The sequence below is a fragment of the Leptopilina heterotoma genome, unplaced genomic scaffold (assembly GCF_015476425.1).
Source record: "Leptopilina heterotoma isolate Lh14 unplaced genomic scaffold, ASM1547642v1 Lhet_265, whole genome shotgun sequence".
NCBI classification, from domain to species: domain Eukaryota; kingdom Metazoa; phylum Arthropoda; class Insecta; order Hymenoptera; family Figitidae; genus Leptopilina; species Leptopilina heterotoma.
The window spans coordinates 460,842-484,255 of NW_025110975.1; the positions used below are offsets into that span (position 1 = coordinate 460,842).

At 25.2% G+C, this 23,414-nt stretch overlaps 1 protein-coding gene across 5 annotated transcripts in view; it reads right to left on the reverse strand.

The window, feature by feature from the left end:
* LOC122503616 (CUGBP Elav-like family member 2) overlaps nucleotides 1-23,414 on the reverse strand; it is a 261,334-nt gene that overhangs the window by 126,351 nt on the left and 111,569 nt on the right. For all 5 annotated transcript variants that reach the window (XR_006301763.1, XM_043614235.1, XM_043614233.1 and 2 more), the window contains exon 4: nucleotides 2,417-2,499. Coding sequence is in view for 4 of the 5 variants with exons in the window: in XM_043614235.1 (XP_043470170.1) it covers nucleotides 2,417-2,499 (83 nt within the window). In the remaining variant the exon portion in view is untranslated. The remainder of the gene's footprint in view (nucleotides 1-2,416; nucleotides 2,500-23,414) is intronic.

The following is a 23,414-nucleotide window of genomic DNA, read 5'->3' on the forward strand; positions in this document are numbered from 1 at the left end:
TTCCGCATGAAAAAATCATGAAATAAATTAATTATTAAGAAAAAAATTTTTTCAATTAATAAAAAGGAAGGAAAAAATTTCTTTTTTTTTAAATTAAAAAAGGAAGGGAAAAAATATTTTTTTAAATTAATTAATTTTTCTTTATTTAAAAGAAAATTACGCGCAAATAAAAATTTTTTTTTTATATTTTAAACAAAATACGAAACTACAATAATTTTATTGGAATATTATTTTTTACTTTTTTATGATTTTTTTTCAAGTTAATAAACTTGAAAATAAAATTGTAAAAAAGTAAAAAATAAAACAATAGTTTCATTTTTCTAATTTTCTATTTTTATTATTATTATTAACTTTTTTTTTAATTTCTCTTTTTCATTTATATATTTATTTACTTTATTAACAGGACAATATTATTATTAACTATTTTTGTTATTTTCGCTTTATTTATTTTATTTTAATTTATCATTGATTTATTTTACTTTATTTGTTTATATTCTAATTTGTTTTGCTTATTTATTATTTATGTACAGTTTACTTATTATTTACTTATTTTTTTATTAATTTTATATTCAAGTTTTAGTTTTTATTAATTTATTTTCTTTTATTTATTCTTTATGTGATTTTATTTATTTATTTATTATTATTTTGTTTAACGATTTTGTTGCTAATAAATTATATTGATAATAAATTTATAAATATATTCTGCTTTATTTATTTATTTTCTAATTAGTTTAATTAATTTCCTGTTTATATAGATTTTACTAATTATTTTATTTTTTTATTAATTTCACTTTACATTTTAGTTTTTATTAATTTAATAAAACTTTAAACATCCACTTTTTTCTATTAATATATTTTGCTTTATTTATTTTCTTTATACTTATTGTAACTTTATTTATAAACTTTTTTATTTTCCATTTTTTTTATTTAGTTTTGTTTATTTATCGTCTACTTTCTTTTTACTTATTTTAACATTAATAATTACTTTTTAATTAATTTCATTTTTATTATTAATTTATTAGTTTAGTTAATTATTAAATTTTTTACTTTGTTTCATTTATTTATTGTTACTTGGTTTATCAATTTTGTTTCATTTACAATTCGTTAATTTTTTTTTATTTTGTTTATTCATTTATTTATTGTTTACATCCTTTTTATTTATTTAATGTTTTTCTTATTGTTTACTTCCTTTTTATTCATTACTTATTAATTATTTATTTTCCATCAATTGCATTTTAATTTTTAATTTTAATATCTCCCTGCTTACAACTTTGTTTATTTTGTTTTACATATTTATTGTTCATTTATTATTCCTTAATTGTTTATTTATGAAATTTACCCATTTAATATCAATTTACTTATTATTTTTTTAATCTACAATTATTCAATTTAGATTTTCAATAAAAAAAAAGTCCTTTGAAGTGAATAAATATATTAAGAACTGCTAGAGTTAGAGTGGATTTAAATACAAAGCGTCGGTTCGGCCCTTATGGGAAGAGTGGGGGGTGACGCTCGGCCGAACGCAGGAGCGTTAACTTTAAATTTCTTCTAATTCGGACAATTATTAATATTTAAAGACGGTGTAAAATAATATTCTTTGCAGAATTACTACAAAAAATATATTTATTTATTTTAATGTATTTATAAATAAATAAATAATTAAAATTTATTTATTTACTTATAAAATTTATAAACTTAATAAAATTATTATTTATCTTTTTTTTATGATTAGAAAAAAATTTTTCTTCTTTCTTCTTTTTATTATTATTTCTGAGTTGGACATAAGAAAAATAAAATTGAAGGGCGGTTATAACAAGAGGGTGTGTGGGTGGAGGAGAGGGGGGGAGGGTTTCAGGAGTAAATGTCGGTAATGACGTCTCGTAATTACATCGAAAGTTCACAGGGAACTGTAATTATCGTAGAAGCGTGCGCCTTGAAATACCTTTCGGCACAGAGCAATCGACGGAATACTAACGATGTCGACAGCAACGCAAAACCCTCTTGGTAATTACTTGAGTCGTTAATCGACGCAATAATGTGTGCGAGAGAATCCAAAGTAATAGTGGGGAGGGGGGTGGGGTGGGGTCAAAGATAGGGGGAGACTCTATTATTGCAATTAACGTTTAACATTTTTTTTAAGAATTAAAAAAATATATTTTTATGAAAAAAAAATTTTTGAAAAAAAATTTTATTAAAAATTTTTTTAACTAATATTATTAATTATTAATTAATTATAATTTTTTGTTAATAATTATGGTAAGAAATATTTTTTACAACTAGAGAGAAATAGTTAAAAAGTAATTGTCCTAGGGGAAAAAATAATCGACTTTAGTGGGAATCGAACCCTGGTCGACTTTTTAGAAATCAAGCACCTTAACCGCAAGACCAATATTCATTTTTTTAATTAGAAACTCACCCCTTTGAAGGTCATGATGTTATGAAGCGCGTTCTGGGCTCCCAAGGCAGCTTTTCTGGTAAAAAACGTAACAAAGCAGCAACCTGAAACAGAAAATCCATAATTTAAATTAAATTAATAATTAAAATAGAATTTTAAAAAAAGTATTTTACAAATAATAATTTAAAATTTTCTTCGAGGATTTTTATATAAAAAAAAACCAAAATAATACAAATAAAATAATAAATAATAAAAAATAACAAATAATAATAATAACAAAAAATAATAACAAAAGAAAATAATAATAAGAAAAATAGTAATAATTAAATTATAGTAAATTTATAAGTTTAAATTATTATTAATTAACTACCACTATTAATTATTATTTTTTAATAATTAATTAATAAAAAAAAAAAATTTGGGAAAAATAAACGATGAAAAAAAAATTCTCCAGCTTGAAATACTTTTCCAATTTTATTTTTTGAGGGAAAATTAGCAGAATAATTAATTTAGTTTATAAACAAGAAAAAAATTTTTTGGTTATTTCATTATTTAAAGTGAAAAAAAATTTTTTTTTTATGTTCCAAATTTACGAGTGACATGTGCATTAATGTACTTCTCCTCATAAGTGACAGAAAGACAAACGACTTGGGAATGTCGCCAAAAATCTTTCCTGGCAACAACAATGGCACTAGCAAAATTCTTAGAAAGTGAGACAAAAAAGAAGAAGAAGAATAGAATTCATCAATATTATTTTATTACCACATTTCCCTCTCAACACATCAACACTTGTGATTATAAATTTTTCTGCCTTCAATTTTCTTCATTTTAATATGTGAAGAAAAATCATTATTACCAAAAAAGAGAGTTAATTCTAAATTTTTATTTTTTGGTATTTTCTGTCAAAAAAAAAAAGAAAAATAATATTCATAATAAAAATAATAAATATTATTATTATTATGATAATATTAAATATTAAAAGTAATAACATTAAATAAATGTTTAGCGTTAAATTTTAAGCAAAAAAGTCTTTTAGAGTAAATAAAAATATTAAGAAATCTTCGAGTTAAAGGGAACTTAAATCGACGAGTCGGTTCAGCCGATGTAGCAAGAGTGGGGGTAACGCTCTGCCAGCCGCAAGGATGTAAAACTTTTTTTCCTTCTAATTCGATCAATTATTAATATTTAAAGTCAGTGTAAAAGATTTGTTGTGATTTTTTTAATACAAGTTTTCTTTTACGACAAATTATTATTATTATTATTATTATTATTATTATTATTATTATTATTATTTGGCGTTAAATTTAGAAAAGAAAAACTCTTTTGAAGTTAATAAAAATATTAAGAACTTTTCGAGTTAGAGCAATTTTAAATTGCATCCTTAGTTCGGTCAGTGTTTCAGGAGTGGGGGGTAACGCTCGGCTGACCGCAAGTCTGTTTAACTTCAATTTTCTCTAAATCGGATAATTATGAATATTTTAAAACTGTAAAAGAACATTTTTTGCAGAATTACTTCAAAAATTATATTTTTACTAAATTATCATTAAAAAGCAAGAAATAAAATTATTTTAATAATTTTAAAGTAATTAATTAACAACTAAATACTAAATTAACTAAATAAAAATACTGAAAGTTACAAAAATTTCTAAAATAATAAAAAGGGGATTAATTCTAATTGATCAAAATAAGAGAAAACATTTAACAACTGTCGAATTGTAGAATTTCGTTGAGAAAATGAAAAAAGGACAAGAAGGGAAATAGAAGTGGAGAGGGAAAAAAATTGTAGTTTCGAATGTTTTATTCAGTGTTGGATTTACGAGGAAAAAAAATTCTTTTGCAGTGAATAAAAATATTAAGAACTCTTCCATTTAGGTGTTTTTTTAAGTCGTACCATTTGTTCGGCCAGCGAGAGAGGAGTGGGGGTAACGCTCAGCCGATAGCAGAAAGAAATTTAAACAGAAGTTTGAAACAAATTAATACTAATTGATAAGGAGGAGCGAAATAATTTTGCAACTATAAAATTACAGAATTTTGTTCGGAAAAAAGAGGAGCGGGGGGGGGGGGTGAAAACGAAGGGGAGGGGTCGAAGGTTTTATTCAGTGTTAGATTTGCGAGAAAAAGAATTGCTTTTGGAGCGAATAAAAATATTAATAACTCTTCGAGTCAGAGTGATTTTAAATCAAGGTGTTGGTTCGGCTAGTGCGTCAAGAGTGGGGGTAACGCTTGGCCCACCGCAGGAGCGATCAACTTTAATTCTCTCTAATTTGTACAATTATTAATATTTTTCAATGGTGTAAAAGAATTTTCTCTGCAAAATTCTTCGAAAAATTATATTTTTACCAAAGAATTACTAAAGGACAAAAATTAAAAGTATAATATAAATTTTAAAATTATTATCTAACAAAATTAAAATAATTAAAATTGAAAAAAGTGGAAAGGAGATTAATACTAATTGGTAGAAATGAGAGGAATAATGTTGCAACGCTAGTATTACAGAATTTCAGTAGGGGGTAACATGAGAATGGTGGGCGAGGAAGGGAAAGCGGAGGGAAGTTTGGGGGATAGGGTGGGGGTGTAGGGGGTGAGAGAGGAAATTGCGGTTTCGAGGGTTGAAAAGGGACACGTGATATGCGCGTTGTACTCAGAGTAGGAAACAGCAATGCAACCATGTCGAACATAAAGACATATCGTTGTTGGCCGATCGTTGCCTTGGTACATGTATAACACACTTATCCCGCGGGTCTGCGGCTAATACACCGGCCGATGCGTGATTAGAGTCCGCGGGGAAATCTAAACTGGACATGCCTCCCGGCTAGTGAAAATCCACCATTCTACCAACTCAACCTTTTTTCACCCTCCCCCCCTCTTCCCCTCCCACTTTTTCTATTCTTGCAAAAAGAAAAAAAAAGAACACTCTTTCAACTCGAAACCGATTTCTTACCGTAAAATTGGATTTTTTTATTTTAGAAAATCATCACAGTCTCAAGATGCTTTATTGCCGAGGGAAATCAGTGGAAAACAATTTTTTTTCCAACGACGTTGATTGACTTCGCGTGACTTGAATATAGACAGAATTTTTTTTTTCGTTTGCTTCTATTATTTGACAATTTTTTTTTGCTTTCATTCTTGAAATGTTACAAAGTGATTTTTTGATGAAAAAAAGGGGGGGGGGGTGATAAGAATTTGATTGGTGTTAAGTTTTAGAGAGAAAAAGCCTTTTGCTGTAAGTAAAAATGTTGAGAACTTTTCGATTTAGAGTAATTTTAAATCAAATTGACGGTTCGGCCGAAGGCGTTTAAACTGAGGCAATTATTTGGTTGAGAATTTTTTTGGTAAATTTTCATCGGAGTATAATTTTGAAGAGAAAAAGTCCTCAAGAGTGAATAAAAAGATCGAGTACTTTTCGAGTTAGAGGCATTTTAAATCAAATTGACAGTTCGGCCGAGGCGTTTAAATTGGATTAATTAACGCTGGGCGGAAAGAATTTCTCTGCTGCTACATTCTATGAAATAACAGTTGTTTTCGAGAAATGGAAAGACGAAGTATTTTTCGATTAGAAAATATTTTAAATCTAACTGAAGGTTCGGCTAGTGCGTCAGGAGTGGGGGAAGCACTCCCCTGGAAACTCAGAGAATAAAATTCTTTACACCAAATAAAAACATGACGTACTTCTCCAGTTGTGACGATTTTAAATTGAAACGACTGTTCGGCCCGCAGGGAAAGAGTTGGGAAACGATCGGCTAGCCGCACACCGGCCAAACTTAAAAACCCTCTAGTTCACTCAATTTTCGCAATTTGAAAATGGGACTAAAGGAACTTTTACTAAAAATTCATTGGAGAATAAAATAAAATTAAAAAAAATAAAATTGAAAAAAAAATTTATTTTTTTTCCTCTTTAGAAAAAACTCTAAATAAAAAGAGCCTTGTCCACAATTTCCCTGAACACAAGTGTCGCTATTTTTAGAAAGTCTGGGAAAAATTTTAATAATCGTCCCTCGGGTATCAGAGGCACGAAATCCGGAGGAAACAAATATCAATGTTGAGGGAGAAAGCTGACTGGTTGTAATTCACCGATTCAGCTAAATCTCCCCTTTTCTTTGGGATTTCAGACAGGGGAAAGGGCGAACTTCTGTGTTGGCAATATCGGCGGATACGGAAGTGTGACGGAGATGCTTCGTCCGGAAATGAGAGAGAAAGAGAGAATCTGTTCCTCCGGACGGATAAGATCGACAATTCACTCTGATAACTTCATCTCCATTTTCTCTTGATCGGAAAATAAGGTATAAAAATTGAGAAATTTAATTTAAAAATTTTCTTTCTTTGCCATACTTGTAGATTTTGTAATTTTGAACATGAAACTGAAAACGAAAATTAATTATTTTTATTTTTATAGATTTTGTGAGTATTTTAAGTTTGGGAAAATGTTGCGGCCGAATTGGAGTGGGGGGAGAGTGGAAATGAAAAGAGGAGAGAATTTCGTCTCGGCTTTCCCTTTTGCCTTTTTTTTATGGAGGGGGGAGACTTTTTTCTGACTCAAAAGAAGAATTAATCGGTTCCAGTGCCGAGAGTGGGGGAAACGCTTCTTTGTCCGAACAATAAAAATGCTCCCAAATGAACAAAAATTGTTAAATCTGAATGTTCCAAAAGGTAAAATCGTATGGGACTATTTTCTCCTTCTTTCTGTCAAATTTTCGGGAAAAACCTCTGGCCCAAATGCCAAGAGTGGGGGAAACGCTTCTTGGGCCGAACAACGCCCGACATAAAAAACGCTCTAGAATCAACAAAAATGAATATTTTTCAATTCTTCAAAAACCAAATTTGTTTAGAATCATCTTCTTCACCTTTTTCTACTTTTCTTTTTTTTTTCCTCCTATATTTTATTCAAAAAAATGAAAAAACATTCTTTTAACAAAATCAATTTTGTTTTTTTGCTTTGGGGCGAGAGAGAATGAGTAAGGAAGAACAAGAGAGAGAAAGAAAGCGAGGGAGAGAGAATTTGCTTTAGAAATTCCACTGGCGTTGGCGTTTCGAAATAAGAAGAATCAGATCGAAACTTACGCCGGAAGCGCAAACCGTTCCAGCAGTATCGATTCGAGGCCAGTTTCCTCGGAGGCATCGGGGGCTTTGTTCTCGACCTAATCACGGAAATTAGATTGCTCTGACGGTCAAAGGCGAGTCTATGAACTGACTCACGATGCGGCTTACATTGCACAATCACTGATCACCTCGAAACTAACTTCATCCGATAATGTACCCACAACCCTGTTAACAGGAACAATTTATAAATAAATTTTCATTTTCCCTCCACTTTATAATATTCCTTCTTTCAGAGAGGGGAAAAAAATATTTCTTTTCGATTCTAGAAAGAAACTTTATGGAAAAAAGCGAAAAAAAAATTCCACCTCCAAGTGGACTCGAACGCAAACATCATTCGCCACCCGGTTAGGCACCTTATCCCCTCAGCTATCGCACACTTAAAAAAAACCTTTTTTTGTTGAAAACAAATTTCTTTTTTCCTTCTAAATTTTTTTTTGCTCAATAATACAAATTCAGGGAAAAATTAAGCAAATAAAGAGAAAATTCAAGTATTTTTCGAGAGAAATTTTATTTTTAAGAAATGTAATAATTAGTAATCGGATTTTTTTTAGATTAACTAAAAAATCGCTAATTGGATTCAGTAATTTTTTTTCCTATCGCTTTTCATAAATTTCTATACAAACAATATCGCAGTGGGAGATCAAAATAAAAAAAAATTCAGGGGAAGAGTTAGAGAAAAAGGGGACAGGGGAGAAAAATAATGAGAACTGAAGACCCGAGCGGAAAAGCACCCGTGGTTTCTAGCCACTTCAGTGACGCTGAGTCGTAGTAATTAATTCTGAAGGATCTTCATAAATTCATGGGCAAAAAAAAGAAAGCAAAAAAAAAGAATACTCCGAATGGATGATCGAATTTCAATAACGATATTAACACTCACCCATTTCTCTCTCCCCCGATACTCGTTGAATTTTTCTCAATATTAGAACAATTTATTGCTTCCATAGAGAGGAGAAAAAAAGACAAAAAAAATTATAGAAAAAAAAAAATTTTTCACCTGGAATGAAATATTTTATACTTTTTTTTTGTATTATCGGCATGACAATACTATTTTTATTCCCATATTTTTTTTTTAATGCGGCATTGATATTCCACACGCGTAAAAGATGGTTTCGTCTCGCGAGATGATATCAGGAGAAAAAGAACGCTTCACATTATCCGAAAGCGCCTTCGGTAAATCCAATGTATCTCGGCAGCGATAAGGTCCATTTGCTTCCAAGATCAGTGTACATTATAAACAATACTCAATTTATTTCGATACGATTTTCTAGAGGAAAAGTGTATCAAAAAAATGACTTTAAAAAAATTGTAATTTAAAACGATTTTTAAAGGTAAAAACGAAAATTTATTGTAAATTTTCCTTGTTTTTGTTTATATCTATTTTCCAATTGAATATAAAGAAGTTTTTTTTATTTTCCTTCGGTTTTGTGGTGAAAAATGAAGAAAAAAGTCTCTTACACGAACTCAAAAGAGTGAATAGTTTGCGTTTGAGAGTCATTTAAAGTTTTGTGAAATTGAAAGGCCGAGCGTTGGCCGAACAACGCTGCAAACTTTAATACTTTCTAGAATCCAAAATATTTGCTTTTTTCTCAATTTTTCTGTTTGTTTCTCTTGTAGTATTGTATTTCAAATGCAGAGGAAGTGGAAATTAATTTTTAAACAAGAAAAAATTAGTGAAAAAAATTTTATTTCTTTAAGAAAACTGAAAATTGAGACTTGTAAACTGTTGAATAAGCAACTTTTTTTTTAAAAAATTAAAAAAGTTGCATTTAAAAAAATTTTATTCCCTCAAAAACTACGTAAATTCAGTTCAAAAAAATTTTACAAAAAAAATAGAAAAAAATGAGAACCAAAAAAATTTTTTTTTCAATAAATTAACAGGAATTGAGTTCCAAAAAAAAATTTTTCTTAAACAAGTACAAAAAATTGAGTAAAAAAAAAAATAGAACGAAAAGTCAAAGTGATTGTAAAGAGTGTTTACAAATGTAAGTCATTTTTCAAAAAAAAGAAAAATATAGAAAAAAAAGTTGAAAATGGAAGATGATATGAAATGAAAAATTTCTCGAGGGAATTACCATAAACAATGTGCAATGAATTTTGCACGTTGAGTGCGAGAAAGCGGTGGACAGCGATAAATCTGTTTTACTGCGCTTCAATAAATATGAATTTTTGTCGCCTCAAAAAGAAAATTGAATGACACTCACACACACACATACACACACGAACACCATTTTTGAGAGATCTCTAAAACTCAGAATGAAAAATTCACTTGCTTTCAATATTTTATTTATCGTTCGAATACTTTTAATAAAATTACATTTCATTTTGAATTCGCAAATTTCTACTCGAAAATGTATAGGAAAAATAACTTTTTTCTTAATGAAATTTAAATTATTTGTAATTAAAATAAATCAAAAATAAATTTTTTTGATAATAATTATAATAATAATAATAATAATAATAAAATAATAATAATAATAATAATAATAATAATAATAATAAAATAATAATAATAATAATAATAATAATAATAATAATAATAATAATAAAAGTAAATAATAAAAGTAAATAATAATAATAACATGGAATATTTTCACTATTATTATTAATATTAAACAGTTTTTTAACGATTTTGTCTACGGTTTTCAAGTTTATGAAATCAATTTTTGGAAATATTGTTAGGCGTTAAATTTCGAGAAGAAAAGTCTTTTGGAGTGAATAAAAATATTATTAACTCATCGAGTTAGAGGGATTTTAAATCGACACGCGTCGGTTCGGCTAGTGCGTCAGTGTGGGGGTAACGCTCTGCCAGCCGGAAGGACGTGGAACTTTTCTTTCCTCTAATTCGGTCAATTATTAATATTTAAAGTCGGTGTCAAAGAAGTTTTTTAAATAAATATTTATTTAACAAAAATATTTGGTGTTAAATTTCAAGTAAAAATGTCTTTTGGAGGGGATAAAAATATCAAGAAATCTTCGAGTTAGAGGGATTTTAAATCGACGCGTTGGTTCGGTCAGTACGGCAACAGTAGGGGCAGCGCTCTTAGCGCTTTGCGGTTACGAGTCAAGGGAGGGGAGCGCAAGGAGTGGGGGGTAACGCTCCACGAGCCGTACGCACAAAAAAACTTAAAATACTCGTAAAACAAAAACAATTCACTCTTTTAAGTTGCTGTAAAAGACTTTTTTCTTTAAAATCAAATTCTGAATATAATAGAACAAAAAAATTATTTATTTATTCATAAATAATTGAATATTTTCAATTTTAATTACAAAAATTCAAAATAATTTAAATCGAACCGAATTTTTTCAATTTTATAAATATAAACTTATAAATAAAAAATTTGTTAAAATGTTTTTACCAAATAAATATTAAAATATGTATTTTAAAGAAAATAAAATACAAAATGACAATTTTTATTTCAAATTGCAATTAATTCTCTCCCAAGTTACATTATTGACATCATCAATTAATGTCCTGGGAGAGGGGTGGGGGGGGACGGTCATTAACATTGGTCACAGATTCGAAACATTAGGTGGTGCTTTGGAGACTAAGGTAATCCGTAACGAAGAGGCCGTTAGTCAGAGTGGGAGTGTAGTGGGATGGGGTGGGGGTGGGTAGGAGGGGGGATTCACTAATCTCTGCCATAATTACAAGGCGTGCGTCGCATATATGTCACACGCGCGTTCCTCGAGGATAGTAAGGCGCCGACCTTCCCCTAACAAACAACCGTGCGATGTAATAAACGGGCCCGTCAACACCAGAAGGGACCAGGAAACAGGTGACGCTTCAACCCAACTTCCCAGAGGGAACTTCTCTTGTTTAAGATATGTGACGCAAAATAAAGTTCACGACCTTTTGTTATTAAATTTTCCATCACTAAATTGCAAAATAATTTGCGAAATTAAATTTTCGTAAGTTAACTTTGTAATTTAATTTTCTTTTCAAAATTTAATCGAATGTTTAAAAAAAACAACACGTAAATAATTGAGAGAAATAATTTACAATGCATTGTTGTTAAATAATATAATATTTATTATTTTTTTATTATTTATTTTATTTTATTAATAACTTTTTATTATTATTATTAGTAATAATAATAATAATAACTAATTGTAATTAAGAATAATAATTGTTGTTATTATTAAATAACAAATAATTGAAAAAAACATAATTAATTAAGTAAACAATTTTAATTAATTAATTAGTTAAACAAATAAAACAAACGAAAAGAAGTTGTTAAATAAAAAATTGTTAATAATAATAAATAAGCAACAGTTAATAATTAAAAATAAAAATTTAGTTAATTATAAAGGTAATTAAAAAATATACAAAATTAAATAATTAAAAATATAAGTATTTATTTAATTACGATAATATATTTAATTATATGTTTACTTTTTATTCTTTTAATTATTCATTTAACTATTTATTTACAAACAAAATATTGTCAAATTATAAAAAAATTGTCCATAAATAGCAGAGAAAACGGAAAATATGATTAAAATTTGCAAAAAAGTTAAAAATTTTGCATACATAATAAACAAAAATTTTTTTACTAAAATTTTTTCGATTTCTTGTAAAATTTGGAGTAAAAAATCTTTTTGGATCTTTTTAAAACAGCGAAGCGTTTTTGTTTTATAGTGATTTTCAGTAATTTTTGCCTCAACGGCCGAAAAAATGGTGGGGGAAGGCCGAAAATTTTATTTAACTTAAAATCACTCTAACTTTCATTTCACTTGTTCGTTTAAAAAATTAAAAAGACCGACACTTTCAGAATTTTGAGCTAAAATGAACTGTAAAAATTAAAAAAATAATGTAAATGAAAAATGTAAGGAAAAGGGTAAAAAATCCAGATAAATGTAAAAAAAACAAATTTTAAAGTATTAATTAAAAATGTTTTAATAAAAATGAATTATTTCTAATATGAATAATGACAAATATTTATTTACTGAATTATTAAATTAGATAAATAAACTAAATAAATAATAACCAATAAAATTAGTTAAAAAAATTACTTAAATTTTTCATTATTTTCTTCAATAATTATTAATTGTTAATTTAATTAATTTCTATAATGATTTTAATAAAAATATTTTAATTATTTGTATTTTTAACTTTAATCAAAAAATAGATTATTTAACAAAAAACTGAAGAATAAAAAACTAATTCTTTGATTTAATAACAAAAAAAACTGTTTTATGTAGTTATTGTTATTTTAACTGTAGTAAAAGAAAATAAGAAAATTTTTTGATTTATTAACAAAGAAAACTGTTTCATGGCATTTTTATTATTATAATTATTATTATTATTAAAGAAAATTTTCCATTTCAATAAAAATGAAATACTTAATTAGTATTTAATTAATTTTATTTTTGTATTTTTTTAATAAAGGACTTTTTTTTCTCTGTAAAAATATTTCTTTTATAGTTGAGAAAATTGGAAAAAAAATTGTGACGAAATTTTTCAAAAGAAAACAATTTATAATTATAGAAAAATTCTGTTGTTATTATTATTATTATATTTTTTTTTTGCAAAATGATTACAATTGGTTTTGTGATAAGATTTAATTGCAGTAAAGAGAAGTTTCTCTCTATATATCGCGATAACAATTTAATGACTTTTCATCTTTTAGAGTTTGAGTCTATCGAATTCCAATTGGCGTTTCCTTTCAACTCTAATCGGATAACGAACGATACACAATCGTCTGACCTTTTATAATTTCAACAAGCTCGACTTTCAATTTAAGCTTTACAGTGCTTTTTAACAAATTAAAAAGTTTTTTGCTTTTCATTTTTTTTCGCAAAAAGAAAAATTAAGATTCGTAATTTTTTTTTGATTGTAAAGAATTTATTCTCATTTATGTAAAATTCGTTCGGAAAAATGTTTTTTTAAATATTTATTTGATTATTTAACAAATATTTATTATTCATTCAATTATTTATTTATTAAATTAATTAATTATTTGTTCATTTTTAAAAAAAATTTTAATTGTTTATTTTATTATTTATTTAATTGAATATATTTTTAAAATTTTTTAAATTATTCATTTAACTATTTATTTACGAACAAAATATTGACAAATATTAATAAAAATTATCCATAAATTACAGAAAAAACGGAAAAAATGATTAAAATTTGCAAAAAAGTTAAAAACTTTGCATAAATAATATGAATAAAATTTTTTACTATTATTTTTTCGATTCCTTGTAAAATTTCGAGAGGAAAATCTTTTTGGAACTTTTCAAAATAACGAAGCGTTTTTGTTTTATAGTGATTTTAGTAATTTTTCGCCTCAACGGCCGAAAGAGTGGTGGGGGAAGGCCGAACATTTTATTTAACTTAAAATCATTCTAATTTTCATTTCACTTGTCAGTTTAAAAAATTAAAAATACCATCGCTTTCAGAATTCAGAGCTTAATTGAACTGTAAAGATTTAAAAAAAATGTAACTGAAAAGAGTAAAAAAAAAGTAAAAAAAATAAAACAGGTAAAAAAGTATTAAGAAAAATAAAAAAAGTATAAACAATTGCTTTCGAAGAAAATATTTAAATTAAAAAATACTTTTCAGATTCCTCTAGTCGAAATGTGACTTTTTCAAGTATTCATGCTCAGTTACGATTCATTTTTCTCAATTTTTTTTTCTTTACTTTTTTTTGTCAAACGAATGCCAAGGAAAAGAGACATGCCAATGGAGAGATGAAGTTGCAGACGCAACCCTTACACTACATTTTTTTTTCATGCTGACCTTTTCTTTTTCCCAAGGTTTCAACTTGTATTCTCGCCTTTGCTCCTCTTGACTTCATCTCTCCCTCCCCCTTTCACCCTTTTTTTTACGTTTAAACTCCGCTCTCGAGAAAAGCGTCCAAGAAATATAGGGAAGATGCAAATTTTATTCGTGGTCTTAAGTTTCCAATTAAATTTCAACGATTATTCTCCAAGTGTTTGAGTAGAAAAAGAAAAATTTTTTTTCCTTAAGGAATTTTTATTTATTTCATTTAGAGTTAAAAAGTAATTTTTTTTTGAACTTTTTTAGGGTAAGAGTTGAGTAAAATTTTTTTTTCCAGTTATAAATATTTTTAGTGTATAGAGTATAAAATTCTGAATAAAAAACTCTCTGGTGGGGATATTTTTCCTTAAGACACTTTCGAATTAGAGGGATTTTAAATGCAGTTCAGTGTTCGGCCTCGCGAGCGTTTCGAGAAAATTCCTTTTCAATAACTTAATTATTCGAAGTATTTAACTAGAGTTTTCAGAGAATATTTAAACGCCTTGATAATTTTAATATTTTCCTTTTTTTCCCAAAGCGAAAGGAGAAGAGTGGGAGCAACGCTCCGAGGGCCGAACGCCGCGCCACATTTAAAATCCCCCAAACTCGAAAACCGTTCGACGAAAATAATTCCCTCCAAAGGGTTTTTCATTCGAAATTTCCCCCTCTTTTCATTTTTCACAAAATTGAGGTAAAGTGGTGACAAATTAAAACGAAATTCGTCAAAAATTCGTTTCAATAAACTAAGAGGTGAAAAATGGGGGGAAAAAAAGTCAATTTAATTTTTAAGTAATTAAAGTCCTAAATTGGCAAATATGGGTAAAATTCCCGTGATCATTGGCGTGTAACACATGTAGAGAAAGAGAGAGAGAATTTTTTTTTTTCGAAAGAGTTTGTTGATACTGAAACAAGTGTAATCGCTTGCCTGAAAGTCGAGCGGATTTCCAATTTACGGCCGAACGAATCAACGAAAGGATACGATGACGTTAATTTCATTCGGCGAATTGCAAAAAGGGCTTTAATTGACGTGAATACGATGGTTTCCGGTACCAATGGCAGTCAAATGAAAACTGGTAAACTGTAAACCCTTCACAAAATTCCTCTACTTGATCATTTTACCCAAACGTTTTTCGTTTAAAATTTACGAAAGAACTCAAAAGACTTGTTTCGCTATTCTCCCTCCCTCCCCCTCGCCTTTCCCCTTACCACTCACCCTTAAAACTCTCGTATAACCCTTTTGCTTTGAAAGTTCATACTCAACGTTCGCTTTGTTACTTTTTATTGTTCGACACTTTTAACCTTTTTTTCCTGTTTTAATTTTTTCATTGTTGGTGCTCTTTTTTTCTTGAAACGTGTTGTTTGACAAAAAAAAAAATTTCTGATAAAGAGAATACAATTTAGCGTGAGAGTAGGTAAATTAAAAAAAAACAGAAACGGAAGTTGAAAACAAAATTAATTTTTTTCCGATTACAGCGAAGTGAAAAATTCGAAAAATTTCATGTCAAAAAAATATTGAAAACAAGAAAAAATGTCAATTAAAAATTTTTAAAATAAATTAAAAAATAGTAAAAATTGAAATTTTAACAAATTCTTTGAAAAATATTTTTCTAATTTTGTGAAAAATGAAAAGAGGGGGAAATCTCGGATGAAAAACCCTTGGGAGGGAATTATTTTCATCTAACCGTATTTGATGTAACGGAATTTTAAATGTACTGAAGCGTTCGGCCTCGGGAGCGTTGCCCACTTTTCTCCTTCTGCTTTCTGACAAAAGAAAAGGAAAAAGTTTTTAAATACTTATTGAAAACTATCGACGATTACATTCACACTGTAATTTACTAATAATTCGAATTTATATAGTTATTGAAAAGGAATTTTCTCGGCAACGCTCGCGAGGCCGAACACTGAACTCGATTTAAATTGCTTCTAATTCGAAACTGCCTTAAGGAAAAAAATCCCCGCCCGAGAATTTTTTGTTCGGAATTTTATAACCAAAAAACTTTTAAACCTAGAAAATATTTTCGCAAAAATAAAAAAATTTTACTTTGTAAAAATATTTGCAGAAATATTGATGAGAAGAAAAAGAAAAGAAAGAGGGGATATTTTGGATGAAAAATTCCTTGCAGGGAATTATTTTAGACGAAGTTTTTTTTATTTAGAAGGATTTTAAATGTAACGGAGTGTTCGGCCCTCGGAAGCGTTGGCCCCACTCTCGTCTTTTCCTATTCGTTTGTAAACGAAAAGTACGTAGGATATTTAATACTCTAATCACTCTGTATTTTGTTAAATTTATAATTCCATTGAATTACTACATTGAAAATTTAATAACAAGAAAAAAATAGGCGCAACGCTCGTGGGGCCGAACGTTCAAATTCAATTAAAATCTCTTTAAATCGAAAATGCTCTGAGGAAAAAAATTCCCACCTCAGGTTTTTCAATTCAGAATGATTTATAAATCATTCTTTCTGAAAGTTTTGCTTTTTTAAAAGGGAAGCAAATTAATAAATATAAAAATAAGAAATTTAAAGTTATTAAAAAATTTTTTTAGTCTGATTTTTTTGCTTTCTCTCTCTCTCTCTCTTACGTTTTATTGATCCGTGTTTCATTAACGACTAGTGCCATCGTCAAAGACAGCTTATGAATGCTGGAACTGAGCTTAAGTAAAGGTAAAGGACGTGAAATGAAGAGAAACAGAATGAAGAGAGTTTTAGGAAAAGAGAAAGAGAGAAGGAGAAAGAGGGAGAGAGAGAGGGGAGAGGATTGGGATTTTAGAGAGACAATACAGTCAGAAGCAGACGCATCAAATTGCCCGTTAATAATACGAACTGCCAGGCAAGGCGCACCATTGCAATCGTCCGGATGAAATATTCCACTCTGATCCGATGTAATTGCAGAGCTTTGAAAATTTTCCACCCTTATTTCTATATTTCAAAAATGAAATTTCAAAAATTTTTGACCAAAATAAAAATGAAAAAATCGGAAAAAGAAATTTTGATAAATAAAAAAAATAGTTGGAACCAAAAAAAAAAAAATAAGTAAACAAATAATAATATAAAAAAAATTAATAAAAATATTTTAAAAATATTAATAAAAATATAAGAAAAAAATAAATAGAAAAATACCTAGATAATTCAATGGCTATAATAAATGTTAAATAAACAAAAAAAAGTATAAAACACTAAGAAAATAGAAAAATTAATAATAAAGAAAATAAAAAGAAAAAAAGTAATAAATGAATAAGTAGAAAAATAAAAATTAAAACACTAAATAAATAGAAAAATAAATAATAAAACAATAAATAAATAAAATTTAAATAAAAAGAAAACAATTAAGAAATAATTAATTGAATAATAATTAAATAGAAAAATAGAACAAAAACAAAAAATAAGCAGAAAAATAAATAATAATCAAAAAATAAATAGAAAAAAAATTAAAGAAATTAAATAGAAAGATAAATAAATAAACGATAAAAAATTAATTAAATTTAAATAGACAATAAAAAAATAAATAATTAAATAAAAAACTAGTAAACAATCAAAATATAAGTTGAAGGATGAATAACAAAACAATAATTAATAAACAATAAATGAGTAAACAAAATTTAAATAAAAAGTAAATAACAAAATAAATAATTAAATAGAGAAATAGTAAAGAAACAATAAATAAGTAGAAAAATAAATATTTATTTAAAATATAAATGGAAAAAAATTATACAAATAGAGTAAATAGAAAAATAAATAAATAAACGATAAAAAAATTAATTAAATCTAAATAAACAATAAAAAAATAAATAAATTAAATAGGGAAATAATAATGAAACAAAAGATAAGTAGAAAAATAAATATTCAATTAAAAAATAAACAGAAAAAATTAAACGAATAAGGAAGTAGAAAAATAAATAAATAAACAATAAAAAAGTAAATAATTAAATTGAGGACTAGTAAATAAACAAAAAATAAGTAAAAAGTAAATAATAGAACAATAATTAAATAAAAAAAATTTAAATAAAAAATTAACAAGACATAGAAAATAAATATTTAACTAATAATTAAATACAGAAAAAGTAAATAAACAAATAAAGTAAATAGAAAAATAATTAAATAAACAATGAAAAAATACTTTCTCTATGAGGAAGTAATAATAAAATGTATTAAAATAATATAAAAAATAGTAAAATCTTAATGAAAATTTAGAAAAAGAAATTAAAAAAATTAATAATTAATATTAAAATAAATTTAAAAACAGAAATAAAAATAAAAAAAAGGAGAAGAGAAATATTTTTAATTAAAAAAATGAACTTTTTTCACATTTAATTTTAAAATAACTAAAAATTTCCAAAAACGTTTGTCCTTAAAATTAAATAATTAATTTTTCTCTGTTATTTTTTTCTCCCAATTTAAAAAAAGAAAAAAATTCAAAATATTGATAATAATAAAAAAAAAATTCTCCTATTCCTTTTTTTCTCGTTATCCTTAATCAAAATTAGTAGAAAAAAATATAAATTAACTTTTTTAAATAATTTCTTTCTTGATTTCTCAAAATTAGCGAAAAAAAACATTACTTTTTAATTTTTTCTAATTGTTTTTTTTTATAAAAATTTTCTTTTTCCCCTAATTTATAAACAAATGAATAATTTTTTCTAATTCTAATTTCTTCTAATTAAAAAAACATTTCTTCGCAGTTTTTCCTAACTATAATATTTCTCCTAATAAATAAAACAATTTTCTTTATAATTTGAAAAAATTATTTTTCTAATTCGAGAGACGATTTTCTTTTAATTTCTCCTAATTATTAAAAAAGCAGTTCTTTTTAATTTTTTCCTATTTTTTTTTAATAGTTTTTCCTTATTCTAATTTCTTCTAATTTGTAAAAGAATGTTTTCTTTTTCTTTCTTAATTGGAAAAAATTTTATTTCATTCAAATAACCGATTACTAGACTATTGTCAATTGAATATTTATTTTAATCAAATATTCAGTCAATTAAATAGTATTTGCTTGAAATACTAAAATTATTTGTTCAAACACAATTTTAAAAAAAAGAAAAAATATTATTAAAAAATTTATTTGATTAAAGTAAATATTTATTTGATAATAGACAAGTAATAATTGGTTTGAATCAAATAAATTTTTTTTTCATTGTTGTAATTTATTTACTTTCTAAAAATATATATTTTTAATTTTCAATACTACTTTTCACTTTTTTTTACAACTTTTTTTTGAATTTTTTCTTATCCAAAATTTCAACTAAGGAAATAATAATTAATCACCTTTGCAATAATTGAAATGAAATGAGAAATTACCTTAATATTAAATTAAATAAACTTTATTAAATAAATAAATTTTTTATTAAAAAAATAAAAAATTTAATATTAATTAAATAAAATTTATTAAATAAATAATTTATTAAAACAATTAAAAATTTAATATTAATTAAATAATATTTAATATTAAATTAAATAAATATGAAATTATTTTTGAAAAAATATAAAGAAGAAAAATAAAAATTGTTAAAAATAACTCACCGGGTTTCGAACCCTGAACGAAAATTTCGCAGTCAAGCACTATAGCCTCTTGACCAACACTATTTATTATTTTTATTCTCTCCTTTTTATCATTTTCGGGCTCTATTTACTAAAGTGTAATTATTTATTATTTTCGATTAATTAATTATCAAAAATTCAGTAAAAAAATATTTAATAATTATATTAATAAAATAATAAAAAAATTTAATAATATAAAAAATTTATTTATTTAATAGTAAAATAATATTTCCTAATTTAATAATAAAATAATATTTGTGAAATAATTTCGAAATTAACTCTAGGCGGAAATATTATATTATTATATTTAATAATAGAGGGTTAATATAGAGAAAACAGGTGGAGAAGTTGGACTGTCCACTTATTAAATTTGCTTTGCTGGAAATTCTCCCCGAGTCTCTTGCGGGTTCGACGTCGATGTGGTTGGTGCTGGAGAGAGAGTGGGGTGGGGGTAAAACTTGAAGTGGGATTTTGGGTTCGAGAATATAATATACAACTTTAGGACCTCGAAATTCCCTCCTAAATATCCCGCCTAACTGGCTTATGGTACACGCTTACTGTTGGGCTTTGCCCCAGTGAATGTGTGCACTCTGTCTGACCAATATTACCCAGTAAATATTTCCTAAATAGACATTTCTAACATGAATGCTTAGTCTCCAGACGTGCCCCCTAATTCCACTCTATATATCAAAGTACTTCCCATATCTGCATTTTTACCCCCCCCCCTCCCAAAAAAAAATTTTTATTTTTACTCTAATTTGGAAAAATTGAAAAAAAAACATAATTTTGTTACTAATTAGGAAAAATTGAAAAAAAAACATAATTTTGTTACTAATTAGGAAAAATTGAAAAAAAACATAATTTTGTTACTAATTAGGAAAAATTCAAAGAATATTTTTTACTAACAAGAATAAATTCAAGGAATTTTTTTTAACTAATTAGGAAAATTTCAAGAAATTTTCTTTTACAAACTAGAAAAAATTCAAGGGATTTTTTTTACTAATTAGGAAAACTTTAATTGATTTTTTTTACTAATTAGGAAAAATTCGATCAATTTTCTTTGACTAACTAAAAAAAAATTAGAGAAATTCTTTTTTGCTAATGAAGAAAAATTCAAAAAAATTTTCTTTTACTAACTACAAAAAATTGAAGGAAGTTTACTAATTAGGAAAAATCAAGAAATTTTTTTTGTACTAATGAGGAAAAATTCAAGAAATTTTCTTTTCCTAACTTGAAAAAATTAAAGGATTTTTCTTTTTAATTAGGTAAAATTCAAAGGGATTCTTTTTACTAATTAAGAGAAATTCAAGGGATTTTTTTTTTACTAATTAGGAAAACTTCATTTAATTTTTTTGTACTAATATTAGGAAAAATTCAAAAAAAATTTCTTTTACTAACAAAAAAAAAAATTAAAAGAATTTTTTTTTTTTTTTGATAATTAGGAAAAATTTCAGAAAATTTGTTTACTAATTAGGAAAAATTCAAAAAATTTTCTTTTACTAACAAAAAAAAAATTAAAAGAATTTTTTTTTATTAATTAGGAAAATATAAATTAATTTTTTTTACTAATTAGGAAAAATTCAAAAAATTTTCTTTTACTACAAAAAAAAAAAATTAAAAGAATTTTTTTTTTGCTATTTAGGAAAAATTTGAAAAAATTTGTTTACTAATTAGGAAAAATTCAAGGAATTTTTTTCCTTTTTTTTAACAGTTAGAAAAAAATTCCCTTGAATTTATTTTACTAATTAGGAGAAATTAAAAGGATTTTTTTACTAATTAGGAAAACTTCAATTAATTTTTTTTACTAATTAGGAAAAAAAAAATTTTCTTTTACTAACCAAAAAAAATTAAAGCAATTTTTTTTTTTTTGCTAATTAGGAAAAATTCGAAAAAATTTCATTACTAAATAGAAAAAATTCAAGGAATTTTTCTCGTTTTTTTATTAATTAGAAAAAATTCAATGGATTTTTTTTTACTAATTAGGAAAAATTCAAGCAAGTTTTTTTTATAATTAGGAAAAAGTGGAGAAATATTTTTTTAGCAATTAGGAAAAATTCAAGGAATTTTTTTTACTAATTAAGAAAAATTCAATCAATTTTTTTACTATTAAGGAAATTTTTTTACTAATTAGAAAACATTTTAGGAATTTTTTTCTACAAACTAGAAAAAATTAAAGGAATTTTTTTTTGCTAATTAGGAAAAATTGGAGAAAATTTGTTTACTTTTCAGAAAAAATTCAAAAATTTTTTTTTAACTAATTAGGAAAATATTCAAGAAATTTTCTTACACTAACAAAATAAAATTCAAAGATTTCTTTATTACTAATTAGGAAAAATTTAACTTTAACTTTTTTTATTAACAAGAAAAAATTGAAGGAACTTATTTTATTTATTAGTAAAAATTGGAAAAATTCTTTTCACTTATTGGGAAAAATTGAAGTAATTTTTTTTTCTAATTAGGAAAAAATTCAAGAAAATATTTTTTTTTTTTACTAATTTCTCGAATCAGAAAAAATTCTACAGAAACAATTTTTTTTCTTATTAAGATAAATTTGAATTAGGAGAAAAATTATGAAAAAATTTGTTTTATAATTCTAGAGAGAAATTTTAATTATATAAAGTAGTGAAAAAAAATGTTATTTAACAATTAAGAAAAATTCGAATTAGAAACATCAGAAATAATTTTTTTTAATAATTAAGAGAAATTAAAATTAGGAATCATTTTTTTATTAGGAGAAATTAAAACCAAATTTTCTAAAAATATCGTAAAAAGAAAGAAAAATAATTAGAAAAAATTAAAAATTAACGTTTTTTTTTGTGAATTCGGAGAAATTAAAAAAAATTACTATTGAAAATTAAAAATAAATATTTTTCGTATAAATAAATAAATAAATAAAAAAAAAGAATAAAAAAAAGAATAAATTGGAATAAAGTGTTTTTAATAATAAATGGAGAAGAAATTCTTGAAAAAACTCGGGAGAAAATAATAATTCTCTTAGTCTAGTGGTTACGGTGTTCGCCTGTGAAATTATTGTTCAGTGTTCGAATCTTAGTAAAAATATCTTTGTTTTACTTCTTTCCTATTTCGTTTTGTTATTTTAAAAACAATTTTGATAATTTTTTGATAAAATATTTAGTTTGTTCGATTAAATTTAGCAATGATTTAATTTATTAATAATAATAATAATAATAATAATAATAATAATAATAATAATAATAATAATAATAATAATAATAAAAATAATGAAAATAATAATAAAAATAATAATAATAATAATAATAAATAGTAATCACAACTATTTAAATATATATTAATGTTAAAAAAAATAATTGCAAAAAAATATTTTTCCTACTAAAAATAGAAGAATAAAAAAAATAATTCGAATAAAAAATTTATTTATTTTCAAAGAAAAGAAGAAAAAAAGAAATAGACAATTGTCATTGAATAAATGTGATATTTTTCTTTCTTGAGGACAAAAATTGTTATTTTACGAGTAAACTTTTATGATGATTTGTTTTCTCAAAAATCACAGAAAAGTCATTTGAGAAATAAAGAGCAATAAAGTCGAATTCACTACTATATGGGAATCGAATGCTTTTTAAGCTCTTGGGGTTTTGATGTG